The sequence below is a fragment of the Mobula hypostoma genome, chromosome 2 (genome assembly GCF_963921235.1).
Source record: "Mobula hypostoma chromosome 2, sMobHyp1.1, whole genome shotgun sequence".
NCBI lineage: Eukaryota > Metazoa > Chordata > Chondrichthyes > Myliobatiformes > Myliobatidae > Mobula > Mobula hypostoma.
In genome coordinates, this window is record NC_086098.1 from 164,439,363 (window position 1) to 164,460,436 (window position 21,074).

Here is a 21,074-nt window from a genome sequence, read left to right on the forward strand (position 1 = left end):
AGTGGGTGATGGGATGGTGTAGAGGGAGCTTCCCCCTGTGTCTGACCCTCGGAGTGGGTGATGGGATGGTGTAGAGGGAGCTTCCCCCTGTGTCTGACCCTCGGAGTGGGTGATGGGATGGTGTAGAGGGAGCTTAACTCTGTGTCTGACCCTCGGAGTGGGTGATGGGATGGTGTAGAGGGAGCTTCCCCCTGTGTCTGACCCTCGGAGTGGGTGATGGGATAGTGTAGAGGGAGCTTCCCCCTGTGTCTGACCCTCGGAGTGGGTGATGGGATGGTGTAGAGGGAGCTTCCCCCTGTGTCTGACACTCGGAGTGAGTGATGGGATGGTGTAGAGGGAGCTTCTCCATGTGTCTGACCCTCGGAGTGGGTGATGGGATGGTGTAGAGGGAGCTTAACTCTGTGTCTGACCCTCGGAGTGGTTAATGGGATGGTGTAGAGGGAGCTTCCCCCTGTGTCTGACCCTCGGAGTGGGTGATGGGATGGTGTAGAGGGAGCTTCCCCCTGTGTCTGACCCTCGGAGTGGGTGATGGGATGGTGTAGAGGGAGCTTAACTCTGTGTCTGACCCTCGGAGTGGGTGATGGGATGGTGTAGAGGGAGCTTCCCCCTGTGTCTGACCCTCGGAGTGGGTGATGGGATGGTGTAGAGGGAGCTTCCCCCTGTGTCTGACCCTCGGAGTGGGTGATGGGATGGTGTAGAGGGAGCTTAACTCTGTGTCTGACCCTCGGAGTGGGTGATGGGATGGTGTAGAGGGAGCTTCCCCCTGTGTCTGACCCTCGGAGTGGGTGATGGGATGGTGTAGAGGGAGCTTAACTCTGTGTCTGACCCTCGGAGTGGGTGATGGGATGGTGTAGAGGAAGCTTCCCCCTGTGTCTGACCCTCGGAGTGGGTGATGGGATGGTGTAGAGGGAGCTTCCCCCTGTGTCTGACCCTCGGAGTGGGTGATGGGATGGTGTAGAGGGAGCTTCCCCCTGTGTCTGACCCTCGGAGTGGGTGATGGGATGGTGTAGAGGGAGCTTCCCCCTGTGTCTGACCCTCGGAGTGGGTGATGGGATGGTGTAGAGGGAGCTTCCCCCTGTGTCTGACCCTCGGAGTGGGTGATGGGATGGTGTAGAGGGAGCTTAACTCTGTGTCTGACCCTCGGAGTGGGTGATGGGATGGTGTAGAGGGAGCTTCCCCCTGTGTCTGACCCTCGGAGTGGGTGATGGGATGGTGTAGAGGGAGCTTCCCCCTGTGTCTGACCCTCGGAGTGGGTGATGGGATGGTGTAGAGGGAGCTTCCCCCTGTGTCTGACCCTCGGAGTGGGTGATGGGATGGTGTAGAGGGAGCTTCCCCCTGTGTCTGACCCTCGGAGTGGGTGATGGGATGGTGTAGAGGGAGCTTCCCCCTGTGTCTGACCCTCGGAGTGGGTGTTGAGATGGTGTAGAGGGAGCTTCCCCCTGTGTCTGACCCTCGGAGTGAGTGATGGGATGGTGTAGAGGGAGTTTCCCCCTGTGTCTGACCCTCGGAGTGGGTGATGGGATGGTGTAGAGGGAGCTTCCCCCTGTGTCTGACCCTCGGAGTGGGTGATGGGATGGTGTAGAGGGAGCTTCCCCCTGTGTCTGACCCTCGGAGTGAGTGATGGGATGGTGTAGAGGGAGTTTCCCCCTGTGTCTGACCCTCGGAGTGGGTGATGGGATGGTGTAGAGGGAGCTTCACCCTGTGTCTGACCCTCGGAGTGGGTGATGGGATGGTGTAGAGGGAGCTTAACTCTGTGTCTGACCCTCGGAGTGGGTGATGGGATGGTGAGAGGGAGCTTCCCCCTGTGTCTGACCCTCGGAGTGGGTGATGGGATGGTGTAGAGGGAGTTTCCCCCTGTGTCTGACCCTCGGAGTGGGTGATGGGATGGTGTAGAGGGAGCTTCCCCCTGTGTCTGACCCTCGGAGTGGGTGATGGGATGGTGTAGAGGGAGCTTAACTGTGTCTGAACCTCGGAGTGGGTGATGGGATGGTGTAGAGGGAGCTTCCCCCTGTGTCTGACCCTCGGAGTGGGTGATGGGATGGTGTAGAGGGAGCTTCCCCCTGTGTCTGACCCTCGGAGTGGGTGATGGGATGGTGTAGAGGGAGCTTAACTCTGTGTCTGATCCTCGGAGTGGGTGATGGGATGGTGTAGAGGGAGCTTAACTCTGTGTCTGACCCTCGGAGTGGGTGATGGGATGGTGTAGAGGGAGCTTCCCCCTGTGTCTGACCCTCGGAGTGGGTGATGGGATGGTGTAGAGGGAGCTTCCCCCTGTATCTGACCCTCGGAGTGGGTGATGGGATGGTGTAGAGGGAGCTTCCCCCTGTGTCTGACCCTCGGAGTGGGTGATGGGATGGTGTAGAGGGAGCTTCCCCCTGTGTCTGACCCTCGGAGTGGGTGTTGGGATGGTGTAGAGGGAGTTTCCCCCTGTGTCTGACCCTCGGAGTGGGTGATGGGATGGTGTAGAGGGAGCTTCCCCCTGTGTCTGACCCTCGGAGTGGGTGATGGGATGGTGTAGAGGGAGCTTCCCCCTGTCTGACCCTCGGAGTGGGTGATGGGATGGTGTAGAGGGAGCTTCCCCCTGTGTCTGACCCTCGGAGTGAGTGATGGGATGGTGTAGAGGGAGTTTCCCCCTGTGTCTGACCCTCGGAGTGGGTGATGGGATGGTGTAGAGGGAGCTTAACTCTGTGTCTGACCCTCGGAGTGGGTGATGGGATGGTGTAGAGGGAGCTTCCCCCTGTGTCTGACCCTCGGAGTGGGTGATGGGATGGTGTAGAGGGAGCTTCCCCCTGTGTCTGACCCTCGGAGTGGGTGATGGGATGGTGTAGAGGGAGCTTAACTCTGTGTCTGACCCTCGGAGTGGGTGATGGGATGGTGTAGAGGGAGCTTCCCCCTGTGTCTGACCCTCGGAGTGGGTGATGGGATGGTGTAGGGGGAGTTTCCCCCTGTGTCTGATCCTCGGAGTGGGTGATGGGATGGTGTAGAGGGAGCTTCCCCCTGTGTCTGACCCTCGGAGTGGGTGATGGGACGGTGCAGAGGGAGCTTAACTCTGTGTCTGACCCTGGGAGTGGGTGATGGGATGGTGTAGAGGGAGCTTAACTCTGTGTCTGTCCACAGGAGTGCGAGATTGGATAGTGTGGAGGGAGCTTCACTTTGTGTCTGACGCCAGGTATGTGTGAAGGATGGTGCATTAAGCACAATTAGGTTAATTAGGGAAGGACCCTAAGTTAATGGAGCAGAATTAGGCCATTCAGCCCATCAAGTCTGCTCCACCATTCCATCATGGCTGATCCCAGATCCCACTCAATCCCTTACATCTGCCTTCTCGCCGTACCCTTTGATGCCCTGACCAATCAGGAAACAATCAACTTCCACCTTAAATGTACTCACAGACTTGGCCTCCACCGCAGTCGAGAAACATAGAAAACCTGCAGCACAATACAGGCCCTTCAGCCCACAAAGCTGTGCCGAACATGTCCCTACATTAGAACTACCTAGGCTTTACCCATAGCCCTCTATCTTTCTAAGCTCCATGTATTCATCCAGGAGTCTATTAAAAGACCCTATCGTTTCCGCCTCCACCACCGCCGCCGGCAGCCCGTTCCACGCACTCACCACTCTCTGAGTAAAAAACTTACCCCTGACATCTCCTCTGTACCTACTTCCAAGCACCTTAAATCTATGCGCTCTCATGCTAGCCATTTCAGCCTTGGGTAAAAGCCTCTGACTATCCACGTGATCAATGCTTCTCATTATTTTATACACCTCTATCAGGGAACCTCTCATCCTCCATCTCTCCAAGGAGAAAAGGCCGAGTTTACTCAACCTATTCTCATAAGGCATGCTCCCCAATCCAGACAACATCCCTGTAAATCTCCTCTGCACCCTTTCTATGGTTTCCACGTCCTTCCTGTAGTGAGGCGACTAGATCTGAGCACAGTACTCCAAGTGGGGTTTGACCAGGGTCCTATATAGCTGCAACATTACCTCTCGGCTCTTAAGCTCAATCCCATGATTGATGAAGGCCAATTCTTAACCACAGAGTCAACCTGCTTTGAGTGTCCTATGGACTCAGACCCCGAGATCCCACTGATCCTCCACACTGCCAAGAGTCTTGCCATTAATGCTATATTTTGCCATCATATTTGACCACCAAAATGAACCACCTCACACTTATCTGGGTTGAACTCATCTGCCACTTCTCAGCCCAGTTTTGCATCCTATCAAAGTCCCGCTGTAACCTCTGACGGCCCTCCACACTATCCACAACATCCCCAACCTCTGTGTCATCAGCAAATTTACTAACCCATCCCTCCACTTCCTCATCCAAGTCATTCATAAAAATCACAAAGAGAAGGGGTCCTAGAACAGATCCCTGAGGCACACCACTGGTCACCGACCTCCATGCAGAATATGACCCATCTACAACCACTCTTTGCCTTCTGTGGGCAAGCCAGTTCTGGATCCACAAAGCGATGTCCACTTGGATCTCATGCCTCCTTACTTTCTCAATAAGCCTTGCGTGGGGTACCTTGTCAAATGTCCTGCTGAAATCCATATACACTACATCTACTGCTCTACCTTCATCAATGTGTTTAGTCACATCCTCAAAAAATTCAATCAGGCTCGTAAGGCACAACCTGCCTTTGACAAAGCTATGCTGACTATTCCTAATCATATTATGTCTCTCCAAATGTTCATAAATCCTGCCTCTCAGGATCTTCTCCTATGGCAGAACATTCCACAGATTTGCTACACTCTGGCTAAAAAAATTCCTCCTTACCTCGTTTCTAAAAGGTCGCCTCTCAATTTTGAGGCTGTGCCCTCTAGTTCTGGATAACCCCACTCTCCATGTCCACCCTATCTAGACCTTTCAGCATTCGGTAGGTTTCAATGAAATACCCCTGCATTCTACGAAATTCCAGCTCCTCATACGTTAACCCCTCCATTCCTGGAACCAGCCTCGTGAACCTCCTGTGGACTCTTTTTGATGGCAACACACCCATTCTGAGAAATGGGGCCCAAAACTGTCGACAATACTCCCAAGTGCAACCTGATTAGAGTCTTATAAAGCCATTACTCTATCAATGCCAGTCTCTTTCCTGTAACAGGACGGTGTGGATGGAGCTTCACTCTGTGTCTGCCCCGGGAGTGTATGATGGAACGGTGTGGAGGGAGCTTCACTCTGTGTCTGACCCCGGGGTGTGTAACGGGACGGTGTGGAGGGAGCTTTACTGTGTGTCTGACCCTGGGAGTGTATGATGGAACGGTGTGGAGGGAGCTTCACTCTGTGTCTGACCCTGGGAGTGTATGATGGAACGGTGTGGAGGGAGCTTCACTCTGTGTCTGACCCTGGGAGTGTATGATGGTACGGTGTGGAGGGAGCTTCACTCTGTGTCTGACCCTGGGAGTGTATGATGGTACGGTGTGGAGGGAGCCTCACTCTGTGTCTGACCCTGGGAGTGTATGATGGAACGGTGTGGAGGGAGCCTCACTCTGTGTCTGACCCTGGGAGTGTATGATGGTACGGTGTGGAGGGAGCTTCACTCTGTGTCTGACCCTGGGAGTGTATGATGGAACGGTGTGGAGGGAGCTTCACTCTGTGTCTGACCCTGGGAGTGTATGATGGAACGGTGTGGAGGGAGCTTCACTCTGTGTCTGACCCCGGGGTGTGTAACGGGACGGTGTGGAGGGAGCTTCACTCTGTGTCTGACCCTGGGAGTGTATGATGGAACGGTGTGGAGGGAGCTTCACTCTGTGTCTGACCCCGGGGTGTGTAACGGGACGGTGTGGAGGGAGCTTTACTGTGTGTCTGACCCTGGGAGTGTATGATGGAACGGTGTGGAGGGAGCTTCACTCTGTGTCTGACCCTGGGAGTGTATGATGGAACGGTGTGGAGGGAGCTTCACTCTGTGTCTGACCCTGGGAGTGTATGATGGTACGGTGTGGAGGGAGCTTCACTGTGTCTGACCCTGGGAGTGTATGATGGAACGGTGTGGAGGGAGCTTCACTGTGTCTGACCCTGGGAGTGTATGATGGAACGGTGTGGAGGGAGCTTCACTGTGTCAGACCCTGGGAGTGTATGATGGAACGGTGTGGAGGGAGCTTCACTCTGTGTCTGACCCTGGGAGTGTATGATGGAACGGTGTGGAGGGAGCTTCACTCAGTGTCTGACCCCTGGGAGTGTATGATGGAACGGTGTGGAGGGAGCTTCACTCTGTGTCTGACCCTGGGAGTGTATGATGGTACGGTGTGGAGGGAGCTTCACTCTGTGTCTGACCCTGGGAGTGTATGATGGAACGGTGTGGAGGGAGCTTCACTCTGTGTCTGACCCTGGGAGTGTATGATGGAACGGTGTGGAGGGAGCTTCACTGTGTCTGACCCTGGGAGTGTATGATGGAACGGTGTGGAGGGAGCTTCACTGTGTCTGACCCTGGGAGTGTATGATGGAACGGTGTGGAGGGAGCTTCACTCTGTGTCTGACCCTGGGAGTGTATGATGGAACGGTGTGGAGGGAGCTTCACTCTGTGTCTGACCCTGGGAGTGTATGATGGAACGGTGTGGAGGGAGCTTCACTGTGTCTGACCCTGGGAGTGTATGATGGAACGATGTGGAGGGAGCCTCACTCTGTGTCTGACCCTGGGAGTGTATGATGGAACGGTGTGGAGGGAGCTTCACTCTGTGTCTGACCCTGGGAGTGTATGATGGAACGGTGTGGATGGAGCTTCACTGTGTCTGACCCCTGGCGTGTATGATGGAACTGTGTGGAGGGAGCTTCACTCTGTGTCTGACCCTGGGAGTGTATGATGGAACGGTGTGGAGGGAGCTTCACTCTGTGTCTGACCCTGGGAGTGTATGATGGAACGGTGTGGAGGGAGCATCACTCTGTGTCTGACCCTGGGAGTGTATGATGGAACAGTGTGGAGGGAGCTTCACTGTGTCTGACCCCTGGAGCGGGAGTGTGTGATGGGACAGTGTAGACTGAGATTCACTCTATGTCTGACTCTGGGAATGTGTGATGGGATGACATAGAGGGAGATTCTTTCAGTATCTGACCATGAGAACGTGTGATGGAATGGTGTGGTGGGAGTTTCATTTTGTGTCTGACCCTGGGAGCGTGTGATGGGATGGCACATAGGGAGCTTCTCTCAGTGTCTGACCGTGAGAGTGTGCAGTGGGATGATGTGGTAGCAGTTTCACTTTGTGTCTGATCCTGGGGGTGGGAGAGAGAGAGAGAGAGAGAGAGATATTAAGATTGAACAGTGCGGAGGTAGCTTCACTCTGTGTCTGACTCCTCAGTTGTGTGCAATGGGACAGTGCGGAGTGAGATTCAATCTTTGTTTGACATCGGGAATATGCGATGGGATGGTGTGGAGGGACTATCACTCCGAGTCTGACCCCTTTGTTTTAACAAAATATCTTTACTATAAATTCAGTGCTACAATATATACAAACTAGTGACTAACACAATTGCTAGACTAACAACATTAAGCTAAAATGTTTGTATTTCTGTCAATGATGGTAATGACCCCTGTGGAGCCTCTAATGGTCCCAGAACACCTCTATGGTCACCATAGGAGCAGTCTGCCCAGACAGATCCCTCTGATACCAGCTTCCAAGACCCAGCAATGGCTGTTATCGCCATCCCCAAGAGCAAGTTGACAAAGACTTCCTCATCCCTCCATTACCCCCTCCTTACTGGATGACCATATATAGATAGGGTAGGACTAAAGTATAACCAGAAGGTGAGGATATAAGTGAAAAGGGGATGTAGCCCTCGTACACTCCATGAACACAGGGTACACTGTCTCCTCCAGCCCGCAGAAGTGACATACTGGGGAGGTCTGAGGAACTTGTTACAGGGCACTGCTCTATGAAGCAGCCTCCATCCCAGATCCCCAAGGTACATGGGAAGAACTCCCTTGTAAAGGGACTTCCAGTGGGGATCCCCCTCATCTCAGCCTGGAACGATATCTTAGACTTTTACGATTTCTGGCTGGAAGTTTGGGCCAACAGGATCACCACCCAACTAGCATTGGAGCTAAGGTGGCTCCTGTAGACCCCTCCCTGCCACCCCAGGAACTAAGTGGACTCATCTCCTGGGATGGTATGGGTTTCCTGTAGGAAACTCATCGTATACCTGCCATCCCCAAGGACTGAGGTATTATTAAACCCCTTTAGGGGTAGAGAGAACCCCTGCTACCATTCACATTTAGACCAGCTATGGTAAGCTTCATATCTTCATATCTGCAGTACTCTAGGTCTCTGCACCAGCACCCTTCCCAGTGAGAGCAGAGGCACCTAAAACCACACTTTCCCGAAAAAAAAAAGCAAGAATGCCCTTTGCTCTCCAGGCTCAAGTGGTACCAACATCACCCTGTGACCTGCCATTTCCCCAAAGGAGTGTGGCTGCTTCCCTCTCTGATGTCCCTCAGCAGGTCATCCAGGAAGGATTTAAGTTGTCGCCTATCATTCCCAGACACAGCATTCTTCTTCCCCTTCTCTTTCCATCTGAGGATGACACACAAGGACTTAACCCGTCCTAAGCATTTTAGACTAGAGTAGGGAGGCTAGTTTCAGCCAATGCTTTGCACCCTCAGAGGTGAGAATAAACTCTCTGATTTCCTCAACAGGGATCAACAGGGACTTCTCAGGAGGGGTGAGGATGTCCACCGTCTCACTATCAAATGAGTCTCCCTCCACCCTACACAAAGACCCCATCTTCTTCCCCGTGTGTACTAGCAGAAGGCAACACTTCTAACCCACGCTTGACAGCGGGTGCCTCACTCATATCCGCTGACTCCACTTTCTCATCAGCCCTACCCCCCACCCTGCCCCAAGAACAAGGGAGGGGTCATCCCTCTCCTCAGGAGGCAGGCATGAGGTGGACCTGACAACGCCGGATGTAGGGGTCCGCCGGGAGCCTGATCCTGAGATCAAAGAGGCTAGCCAGTGCTTTGCCAACGTTAATCTAGTGCACTTGCCTCTAGGGAGGCACTAACTAGTAAGTCCTGGTTGGAGGGCTCCAGGGCTATCACAGGGGCAACACCACCTTCGACCACATCTTTCTGCACACACACTCTACCTACCACAGGGCTGGAGGCTACATCTGGGGATTCGGGTTTAGGACTGACCCCTAGCTGAATTCCCGCCGCCCCCCAGTGACCTCCCCCGCCCCAGTACATCCTCAGCCCTTTCTGAGAAGAGCTGCTTCTCCTCTTTAGGATGGAGGAGCACACGGATGCAGGGTCCCGGGTCACTGATGCAGCGACTCTCTCCGCTTCCATCACCCTGTCTGCCTGTGCACTTCCCTGAGTCCCCCGCTCAACATCAGGACAGTAGGCTCCTAAGGAACAGGACAGAGGAGTGGCTGTGAGCTCTGCGCTCTCAGGGGCCTTCTTCCTAGGATGTTTGGATTTCTTCTTCGCCTTCCTGTCCTGCAGAGGCTCCTCTCCATTCCCTGTCATATCTTCTCTGCATGTAGCCTCAAGTTTCCTCATTGAACCACAGGGACAGGGGCAGGGGCAGCTGGGGGCACTGGTGCCAGAGGTGGCCTTCTTGGGCCCTGTATTGGGACAGTCCTTCCAGAATGCCCCACCTCCTGGCACACATTGCACTGTGGCAGTCCTCAGCACTCACTGTGAAGAGATGGCACTGGAAAGAGGATGCATCTCTTAAATTTGTGTTTTATGGCAGCATTCTCTGACCTTACTTGTCTCAAGACATGGGGAGAGAGGGTGAGACGAGGAGGGAGGGCGAGATGGGGAGGGAGAGACAGGAAGGGAGAGAGGGCGAGACGAGGAGGGAGGGCGAGACGAGGAGGGAGGGCGAGACGGGGAGGGAGGGCGAGACGGGGAGGGAGGGCGAGACGAGGAGGGAGGGAGAGATGGGGAGGGAGGGCGAGACAAGGAGGGAGGGCGAGATGGGGAGGGAGGGCGAGACGAGGAGGGAGGGAGGGTGAGACGGGGAGAGAGAGAGGGCGAGACGGGGAGGGAGAGAGGGTGAGATGGGGAGAGAGAGAGAGGGCGAGACGGGGAAGGGCGAGACGGGGAGGGAGAGAGGGCAAGACGAGGAGGGAGGGCGAGATGGGGAGGGAGGGTGAGACGAGGAGGGAGGGAGGGTGAGGCGGGGAGAGAGAGAGGGCAAGACGGGGAGGGAGGGCGAGACGGGGAGGGAGAGAGGGCGAGACGAGGAGGGAGGGCGAGACGGGGAGGGAGGGCCTCATTGGGAATGAAAGGCTTGACGTGCTCGAGGATGATTCATTGCCTGTAAAAAGATGTCTTTGACCAAGATCCATCTACTGAGAGCCTGGTGAACCAGCTCGTCATTACGCAGATAAAACATCCATTCCTGAACTCTTTCAAAACACTGCCCTCCCCAACCAAGTCATCCATGGCCTCTGTGCACTGTTTAAGAATTATTCAAGGGCACAAAATACATTGCACCACGTGTTTATTCTCTACCAATTGAAACAGGGTGTTGTCCAAGGGTGGAGAAGTAGCCACCTTTGCATAACTCCAAGGTCTGCGACTCCCAGGAGACTGGTCCAGCACGGTGCTGGTGGTAAAGAACTGGAGAAAGTCGAGTTCACGGATGGAAAGTTTGGAACTTCCCAGAGTTCGCCCGGTTCCGTGGCGTTAGCAAATCCCATTGGTACGGCCACCCAACATTCTAGGTCTCAAGAAGCCGAAACACATTAGAGGGTTCAGACTCCCTTAAACAGCTGGAATGGAGAGGGATTGTCTATTGCTGGGGCAGTAGAAGGGTGGCCAGCAACCGACAGTACCTTTTTGGCACGATGCCAGAAATTCCAATGCCAGGAAAGGCTTTGTCAGTCCTGAAGAATTCCCAGACCATGAAAGGTCAAGACATCCAAAGCACTCTGACACTGAATGGGAAACACGACAACACAGGAAGAAGTGATGCAGTCCCAATATTAGTTGGGGAACAGCGGTATTTCTCTCCCTGCCCTGCTTTCAAAGCAAAACAGCCAGCTGCCACAGCAAGAAGCTGTGGAGTTAACAGCCACCAACTAACACAGACGAAGTTGGGAGTAAACCTCTGAAAGGAGCCTCCACATAAAACAGCCACTAACAAGAGACTCTCCATCTCTCTTCCAAAGTATCTCACAAACTTTATGTTTCTTCAATTTCCTGTGATGGGATAGGGTCTTTTAAGAGACTCTTAGATAGGTACATGGAGCTTAGGGAAAAAGAGGGCTATGCGATAGGGAAATTCTAGGCAGTTCTAGAGTACATGGTCAGCACAACATTGTGGGCTGAAGGGCCTGTACCGTGCTGTAGGTTTTCTATGTTTCTCCCAGCTCGATCAGAACAAATTCACTCTTTGTCTGATCTAGGGCGTGTATGATAGGATTGTGTGCAGAGAGCTTCACTCAGTACCTGACCCCAGGAGTGTGTGATGGGTCTGTGTGGAGGGAGCTTCACTCTGTATCTGACCCTGGGAACTGGTAATGGGAGTGTGTGGAGAGAGATTTACTCCCTGTCTGGCCCTGGAAATGTGTGATGGGGGTCTGTGGAGGGAGATTTAGTCCATGTCTGACCTTGGGAATGTGTGGATGGAGATTTACGCCCTGCCTGACCCTGGAAATGCGTGATGGGGGTCTGTGGAGGGAGATTTACGCCCTGTCTGACCCTGGGAATATGTGATGGGGGTCTGTGGAGGGAGATTTACTGCCTGCTTGACCCTGGGAATGTGTGATGGGGGTCTCTGGAGGGAGATTTACTCCATGTCTGACCTTGGGAATGTGTGGAGGGAGATTTACGCCCTGCCTGACCCTGGGAATGTGTGATGGGGGTCTCTGGAGAAGACCCCTGTGTCTATGCCATGTTCCCGTAATCAACAGCCTGTGGTGCTGTTGCCTCAGCAAGATTACAGTACATACCTGTAGTCCGGTTGGGTTTGTTGGGGCTGATTAGTGTCAGCGGTTCAGTTAAGTTTGTGTTTTGCAAACTCTTGCTCCGAGTCTCGTCTCTGCGCTTCCTCAGGGAGTTGAGGGTATTTGATGAGCGAGGCACTGTTGCTGCCCTTGAGGTTATCCTGAGAACATTTGGACAGGTTGGTTAGTGGAATGGATTTCTCAGGTGCTGCTTCACACTTCACTTGTGGGGTAACAGGGAACTCAACTGTTCAAAACTTAGAGTTCCTCCGAGATTGTGTGTGTGTGTGTGTGTGTGTGTGGTGTATGTGTGCGTGAGTGAGTGTGAGGTGTGTGTGTGTGAGTGAGTGTGAGGTGTGTGTGTGTGAGTGACTGAGAGTGTGAGGTGTGTGTGTGTGTGAGAGTGAGAGTGTGAGGTGTGTGTGTGTGTGAGAGTGAGAGTGTGAGGTGTGTGTGAGAGTGAGAGTGTGAGGTGTGTGTGTGTGTGAGAGTGAGAGTGTGAGGTGTGTGAGTGTGAGGCGTGTGTGAGTGTGAGTGTATGTGAGTGAGTGTACTGAGTGTGTGGTGTGTGTGTACGTTTGTGTATATGTGTGTGTGTATGTTTGTGTATGTGTGCGTGTCTGTGTGTGTGTATGTGTGCGTGTATATGTGCATGTGTGTCTGTGTGTATATGTGTGTGTCTGTGTGTCTGTGTGTATGTGTGTGTCTGTCTGTGTGTATGTGTGCGTGTCTTAGTCATAGTCATAGTCATACTTTATTGATCCCGGGGGAAATTGGTTTTCGTTACAGTTGCACCATAAATAATAAATAGTAATAGAACCATAAATAGTTAAATAGTAATATGTAAATTATGCCAGTAAATTATGAAATAAATCCAGGATCAGCCTATCGGCTCAGGGTGTCTGACCCTCCAAGGGAGGAGTTGTAAAGTTTGATGGCCACAGGCAGGAATGACTTCCTATGACGCTCTGTGTTGCATCTCGGTGGAATGAGTCTCTGGCTGAATGTACTCCTGTGCCCACCCAGTACATTATGTAGTGGATGGGAGACATTGTCCAAGATGGCATGCAACTTAGACAGCATCCTCTTTTCAGACACCACCGTCAGAGAGTCCAGTTCCATCCCCACAACATCACTGGCCTTACGGATGAGTTTATTGATTCTGTTGGTGTCTGCTACCCTCAGCCTGCTGCCCCAACACACAACAGCAAACATGATAGCACTGGCCACCACAGACTCGTAGAACATCCTCAGCATCGTCCGGCAGATGTTAAAGGACCTCAGTCTCCTCAGGAAATAGAGACGGCTCTGACCCTTCTTGTAGACAGCTTCAGTGTTCTTTGACCAGTTCAGTTTATTGTCAATTCGTATCCCCAGGTATTTGTAATCCTCCCCAGGTATTTGTAATCACCGGTACCTTAGCTCTCCTCAGGTCTACCACCAGCTCCTTAGTCTTTTTCACATTAAGCTGCAGATAATTCTGCTCACACCATGTGACAAAGTTTCCTACCGTAGCCCTGTACTCAGCCTCATCTCCCTCCCTTGTGCGTGTATATGTGTGTGTGTGTATGTGTGTGTGTCTGTGTGCGTATGTGTGTGCGTGCATGTGTATGTGTGTCTGTGCGTGTCTGCGTGTATGTGTGTGTATGTGTGTGTATGCGTGTGCGTGTCTGTGTGTATATGTGTATGTGTGCATGTCTGTGTGCGTGTATGTGTGCGTGTGTGTCTGTGTGTGTGTATGTGTGTGCGTGCATGTGTGTGTATGTGTGTGCGTGTCTGCGTGTGTGTACGTGTATGTGTGTGTGTGTGTGTGTGTGTGTGTGTGTGTGTGTGTGTGTGTGTGTGTGTATGTGTTGTGACAAGAATACACATAGATTAAGATGTAGCTGTCCTGGGCTGGCACCAGTGGGATCAGCAGTTGGTCTGCCACCTGTCTTCAGGAGAGAGAGAGATAAGGAAAACAATGGAGCAGCATTTGGAGATGTTAATGAAGGAAGGAGAGCTGTCAAGAGCGGCTCCCCCTTTGAACCCTGAACTGTTTGAAGTGATGGACAGGCGATACCCCAGCAGGGGAATAAAAAGGGAGAGGTTCGCTAAGGCAGGTCACACACGACACCCGAGGTAACAAGACCCTGGAAGCGGTGCGTCTCTCACAAGTCGGTGGGAAGTATCGGGCCATTGACACACAGGGTGGAAAGGCACGATCGGCAGGAACCTGGTGTGTGTCCACCCTTGCCTGGATGCTGGGTTCACCGCAGAGAAACGATCGTATCTGGAAACGGAGGGGTCACGGTCGGTGACCTCAGATGACATCACAAAGGACTCGCCCGAAAGCTGACTGCGAAGGTCTGTGTGTGGAAGCCGTTTTGAATATTCATTCGTTTTGCTCTCTCTCTCCTTCCCCCCACTGTCCATCGCCACGGCAGCGATTACTGCGAACTGAACTGAACTAAATTGAACTGAACTTTGCGTCACTTTGAAACTGGTCATTTACCCCTAGACAACGATAGAGCTTGATTGATGCTGTTATCTGAATTCTGTGTACCTGTGTGTTTATCATTGCTGAACTGTTGCATTCATTATCCTTTTGATTAGAGTACTGTGTTGCTTGTTTCTTTAATAAAACTTTCTTAGTTCTAGTAATCCAGACTCCAACTGAGTGATCCATTTCTGCTGGTTTGGCAACCCAGTTACGGGGTACGTAACAGTGTGTATGTTTGTGTATGCGTGTGCGTGTCTGTGTGTATGTATGTGTGCGTGTCTGTGTGTGCGTGTCTGCATGTGTGTGTGTGTGTGTGTCTGTGTGTATGTGCGTGTCTGTATGTTTGTGTATGTATGTGCGTGTCTCTGTGTGTGTGTGTATGTGTGCGTGTCTGTGTGTCTGTATGTGTGTGTGTGTGTGTATGTGAGTCTGTGTGTGTGTGTGTGTGTGTGTCGGCGCGTGTTTATGTGTGTGCGTGTGTATGTGTGTCTGTGTGTGGGTATGTGTATGTGTATGTGTGTGTGCGTGTCTGTGCGTCTGTGTGGGTATATGTGTGTGTGTGCATGTGTGCGTATCTGTGTGTGTCTGTGTACATCTGTGTGTATGTGTGTGTGTGTGCGTGTATGTGTGCATGTCTGTGTGTGTGTGCACATGCGTGTGTGCGTGTCTGTGTGTGTGTTTATGTGTCTGTGTGTATATGTGTCTGTATCTATGTGTGTGTGAGAGAGAGGATAGGTGGGAGGAACAGGTTTTGTTTTGCTGTGTTGTTGCCTGTCATGTTCCATGTTGTTGTGTCAAACACTGTGGGCATGGTATGTTGGCACTGGAATCTGTGATGACACATGCAGACTGCCCCCAGCACATCCCTGGGTATGTTGGTTGTTGACACAAATGACATATTTGACTGCATGTTTCCATGTGCTGGTGATAAATAGATCTGAACCAAAGATTTAAGGGTTAACAGTTTAACTGGTCACGTGAGTAACTGAGTGACATGCGCTCGTTGGGCTGGAAATGCCTGCTAAGGTGCTGTATCTCAAAATAAAAAAACAACATAAAGTGTAGGCCATTTGGCCCATTGATTCCATGCTGGTTCTGTCCCTCAGTTCTGAATATCCTTTCCTTTCTGATATATACCCAGAAGTGAATCAGTCTCCACATCTGTCTCCAGGGTACAACCAAACATTGCAGTATCAACAGCAAACACTGCCTGTCTCAGAATTCTTCCAGCCCAGTCACGTCCACTCTCCACACCAACCTCACCGCCCCCCCCCCATCATTTCTTGCCCCCTCCTCCATCAAGGGAATCATCTCTGGGACGATCTCAACCCTCCTCTCAGACCCTCCCCCTCCCCACCATACTTACTGCTCCATTCCAAGGGGTAGCTGAACCTGCCTCATCACTGACTTCAGTGTGTCTGACAATGGAAGTCCCTGTGATTTGTTACACACTTTCTCTGCCCATCTAAATGACTTAGACCATGAAACATTGACACACACGGTGCCTATAAAAAGTATTCAGTCCCACCCTGGAAGTTTACATGTTTTACATCATTGAATCACAGTGGTTGAATTTGGCTCTTTTTGACACTGATCAATAGAAAAAGACTCTTTCTTGTCAAAGTGAAAGCAGATCTCTACAAATTGATCTAAATTAGTCAAAAATATAAAACATGAAATAATTGGTTGCACAAGTATTCGCTCCCCTTTAATACGACACACCAAATCATCACTGGTGCAGCCAATTGGTTTCAGAAGTCACATAATTAGTTAAATGGAGATCCCCTGTGTGCAGTCAAGGTGTTTCAATTGATTGTAGTAAAAATACATCTGTATCTGGAAGGTCCAACTACTGACTGGTAGGGAATAGGGAGCAAGTTGTTCAGCTTTGAAGAGAATGTATGTGGCTTTAGTAAGGTCTGTATTGGACTATGGAAATATAGTATATGGATCAGCAGCTAGGTCTCTTATAAGGAAACTGGATGTGATTCAGGCTCAGGCCTTGAGAGTGTGCAGTGGGGCTTTTAAAACGTCACCAGTGTCAGCCCTACAGGTAGAAATGGGAATAATGCCTTTGGAACTAAGAAGGATGCAACTGATGGCAAACTACTGGGCTAATTTGCAGGGGCACAATGATTGTCACCCTACTAAAGGAGTGTTGCAGGAGTGCTGGGAAAATGGGAGGTTTCAGAGATACCTTTGGTCGGGTAGGGAATGATATCGCGAAAGAATGTGGAGTGTTTGATCTGAGGATAAGTCCTTCAGTAGTTTATCCGGTTGTAGCTCCATGGAAGCTTGTATGGCCTGACATAGACTGGCATTTGTTAGAGGTAAAAAGGAAAGAAAGATATAAAACAGATTTGGTAAATGCATTTAACTGTCATGTGATGGAAAAGTATAGTGAGTATACTCACATTTATACAGATGGTGCAAAGGAACCTGAAACAGGAGTGACAGGGTTTGGGGAGGTAATACCAGCAAAAGAAATTGGAATCAGCAGAAGAACATCTAATAAGTTAGGGGTGTTTACAGTGGAGATGCTGGCGGTGTTGGTTGTGTTGCAATGGGTGCAGAAAGCCAGACCATCCAAAGCATTAATATGTTCAGATTCATCCTCAGTTCTAGCAAGTTTAAGGTCTTTTCACACAAACAGTCGGCAAGATGTACTTTATGAAGTCCTTCAGTTAGTTACAAGAATTGCAAATCAGGGAGGTCGGGTAAAATTTCTATGGGTTCTAGCACATGTAGGGGTGAAGGGGAATGAGAGGGTGGATGAGTTGGCAAAGAGGGCGTTAAAGAAAGAAAATGTGGAAATGCACATTAGTATCAGTAAAGCAGAGGTTAAGTGCATAATCTGGGAAAAAGTCAACCGAATGTGGCAAGAAAGATGGGACAGGGAGGGGAAAGGGAGGCATTTATATCAAATACAAAAGAGTATTGCAGTTACTAGGGTAGGTAATGGAAACAGAAGAGAGGAAATTGTGTGGACTAGGTTAAGGCTGGGGCACTGTGCATTAAACAAAACATTGAAAATGATAGGGAAACACCAGACAGGATTGTGTGAGGAATGTCAGGAAGAGGAGTCAGTAGAACATGTAGTTCTGAGTTGCAGGAAGTATGGGATACAGAGAGAGATGATGAGAAATAAATTAAGGGAGTTGGGGATGCAGGAATTCACATTAAAAGGGTTGCTGGGCATGGGTGAGGGAGCACAAGTCCGGGTATTTTTAGCGTTTTTAAGGGGTACAGGGGTTTTTTATAGAATATGACGAATAAACAGGAATAGGATACTAGGATGGTCAAAGATGGGAGGGTGAAGTGTAGGTGTGTGTGTGTGAAGGGATTTAGAATGTATGTCTAGTGCACATTCTGGAGCAGAGGGTGGCGGTAATGCACCATTAAGCTGGATGCCAACCGCCGTAAAACAAGATACAGACAGACAGACAGACAGGTCCAACTACTGGTGAGTCAGTATCCTGGCAAAAACTACACCATGAAGACAAAAGAACACTCCAACCAACTCCATGAAAAGGTTTTTGTAAAGCACAAGTCAGAAGATGGATACAAGAAAATTTCCAAGTCACTGAATATCCCTTGGAGTATAATTGGAGTCAATCATCAAGAAGTGGAAAGAATATGTCACAGCTGTAAATCTGCCTAGAGCAGCCCATCCTCAAAGACTGAGTGACCGTGCAAGAAGGGGACTAGTGAGGGAGGCCACCAGGAGACCTATGACAACTCTGGAGAAGTTACAAACTTCGGTGGCTGAGATGGAAGAGACTGTGCAGACAACTACTGTTACCCAGGTGCTTCACCAGTCACAGCCTTATGGGAGAGTGGCAAAGAGAAAGCCACTGTTGAAATCTTGGCTAGAGTTTGCCAGAAGATATGTGGGAGGCTCTGAAGTCAGCTAGAAGAAGGTATGGTTTGATAGAACAAAAATTGAACTTTTTGGCCATCAGACTAAGCACTATGTTTGGTGTAAGCCAAACACTGCATATCATCAAAAACACACCATCCCTACCGTGAAGCATGGTGGTGGCTGCATCATGCTGTGGAGATGCTTCACTGCAGCAGGCCCTCAAAGGCTTGTAAATGTAGAGGGTAAAATGAATGCAGCAAAATACAGGGATATCTTGGAGGAAAACCTGATGCAGTCTGCAAGAGAACTGTGACTTGGGAGATTTGTTTTCGAGCAAGACAATGACCCTAGGCATAAAGCCAAAGTTACACAGGAATGGCTTAAAAACAAACGTAATGTTCTGGAGTGGCCAAGTCAGAGTCCAGACCTCAACTCAATTGAGAATTTGTGACTGGACTTGAAAAGGGCTGTTCACTTATGATCCCCATGCAATCTGATGAGCTTCAACAGTTTTTGTGAAGAAGAATGGGGAAAAATTGTAGTGTCCAGGTGTGCAAAGCTCACGGACTCAAGGTTGTAATTGTTGCCAAAGGTGCATCTCCTAAATACTGACTTGAAACGGGTGAATATACTCGTGCAACCAATTATTTTGTGAATTGTATTTGTAATTAATTTAGATCACTTTGCAGAGGTCTGTTTTCAATTTGGCATGAAAGTCTTTTTCTGCTGATCAGTGTGAAAAAAGCCAAATTGAATCCACTGTGATTCAATGTTGTAAAACAATAAAACATTAGAACCTCCAGGGGTATACATTTTATTGGTACTGTTGGAGCAGAATCCAGCCCTTCTGCCCATCCAGTCTGCTCTGCCATTCCATCATGGCTAGTTTATTATCCCTCTTAACCCCATTCTCCTGCTTTCTCTCTGTAACCTTTAACACCCAGACTAACCAAGAACCTATCAACCTTCACTTTACAACAGGAATTCTGCAGATGCTGGAAATTCAAGCAACACACATCAAAGTTGCTGGTGAACGCAGCAGGCCAGGCAGCATCTCTAGGAAGAGGTACAGTCGATGTTTCAGGACCTGACGAAGGGTCTTGGCCTGAAACGTCGACTGTACCTCTTCCTAGAGATGCTGCCTGGCCTGCTGCGTTCACCAGCAACTTTGATGTGTGTTGCTTGAACCTTCACTTTAAATGTACTCATTGACTTGGCCTGTACAGCCATCTGTGGGAATGAATTCCACAAATTCACCACATTCTGGCTCAGAAAATTCCTAATTTCTGCTCTAAAGGGATGTTCCTCTATTCTGAGACTGTTCCTCTGGTCTGGGACTTCCCTACTATAGGAAACATCCTCTCCACTTCCACTCTATCTAGGCCTTTCAATATTCGATAGGTTTCACTGAGATCTCCTCTCATTTTTCTAAACTCCACTGAGTACAGGCTCGGAGCCATCAAATGCTCCTCATATGTTAATGCTTTCATTCCCTACCTAATTCTTGTCAATGTCCGCTGGACCCTCTCCAATGGCAACACATCTTTTCTGTGATAAGGGGCCCAAAACTGCTCACGGTATTCCAAGTGAGGCCTCACCACTGCTTTGTAATGTCTCAATGTTACTTCCTTGCTTTTATATTCTCGTCCTCTTGAAATGAATGCTAACATTGCATTTGCCTTCTGCACCCAACCTGCAAGTTAACCTTTAGAGAATCCTGCAGGACGATTCCTTGGTCTTTTTGCACCTCTGATTTTTGAATTTTCTCCCCATTTAGAAAAAAGTCTATGCCTTTATTCCTTCTTTTAATAATTTCTCCTCAAATATGTCTGAAGGGACATCCTTGTTTTCTGAGGCAGTGTCCTTTGCTCCTAGACTCTCCACACCTTGGGACAACCTCTCAAAGTCCACTTGACCCAGATCTCTGCACCCTAAGCCCTAGATCTCTCCCTTTTCAGGATGGTGCCCCCTGTGTTTATAGAGGGACTCCGTGTTGCAGCTGCTGCTCCCATCCTTCCCTCTGCACCGCTGGACACGTCCTGTCTGGGCCAGGTGATGACTCCAGTTTATTGAGGTAGCTCCTGCCTACCAGTTCCTGTCCTTTCCACCGTCTGCATCTGTTGCCTTTGCGTTCTTACTTCCAGTTCCACGTAAACATAGCATGAATCTGCAACCCCTCTCTGTGCCTGCGAGGACAGGCACTCTTTCCGTCTGCCCTTTCTCAGAGAAGGAGATGCCCTCTGCTTGCTGTGACTCTGACCTCTCTCTTCCACTAAGTGACCGCATCCGTGCGCAACACTCCAGCTCTGACTGAAGATGACTTCCTGTTATGAGGTAATAGCTCATCAAGCGCTGGGCCAACACTGGCCCTGTGTCTCTGTGCTGGAGTCTGGAAGCCCACGCTCCCAGCCACACCTCACTCTATCCCCAGCCTAAGGCACATGAGCAAGAGTTGATCATACCCACTCCCCTTCCCTCCTCACCAACCGGGTACCTGGCTGCCTGGGATCGTGTCGACAGTTCCCACCGGCTGAAAGTGTCCACCCTCTGGTTTAGCCGGGCCTTCAGGAAGCAGTGGAAGAGGTCAGTCTTCAGAAGCTGCCCAGGGTGAGAGGAGAGATCAGTGACACCAATCAGAGGAGCAGGACTGTTGGGCACACTCCCTGGCAGCAGGTCGCCAGTACACCCATACACACACCCACCCCATCTGGAGCAAACTAAAGGAAAGTCCATGAAGATCACAGGAACCTGACCCTAGTTCACCCAACCCAACCCTCAACTCCAAACCCAAAACTAACCTCTAACTCCGTCCTAATCGCAGCCCAAACACAATC

General features: G+C 50.5%; 1 protein-coding gene across 1 annotated transcript in view; it reads right to left on the reverse strand.

Annotated features, from left to right (window-relative positions):
* The window catches only part of LOC134342635 (DENN domain-containing protein 3-like), a 182,460-nt gene that overhangs the window by 43,072 nt on the left and 118,314 nt on the right, over positions 1–21,074 (reverse strand). The window contains exons 12-13 of the mRNA XM_063040994.1: positions 20,735–20,838; positions 11,903–12,057 (exon numbers count right to left, since the gene is read on the reverse strand). Coding sequence (XP_062897064.1) covers positions 11,903–12,057; positions 20,735–20,838 — 259 coding nt within the window. The remainder of the gene's footprint in view (positions 1–11,902; positions 12,058–20,734; positions 20,839–21,074) is intronic.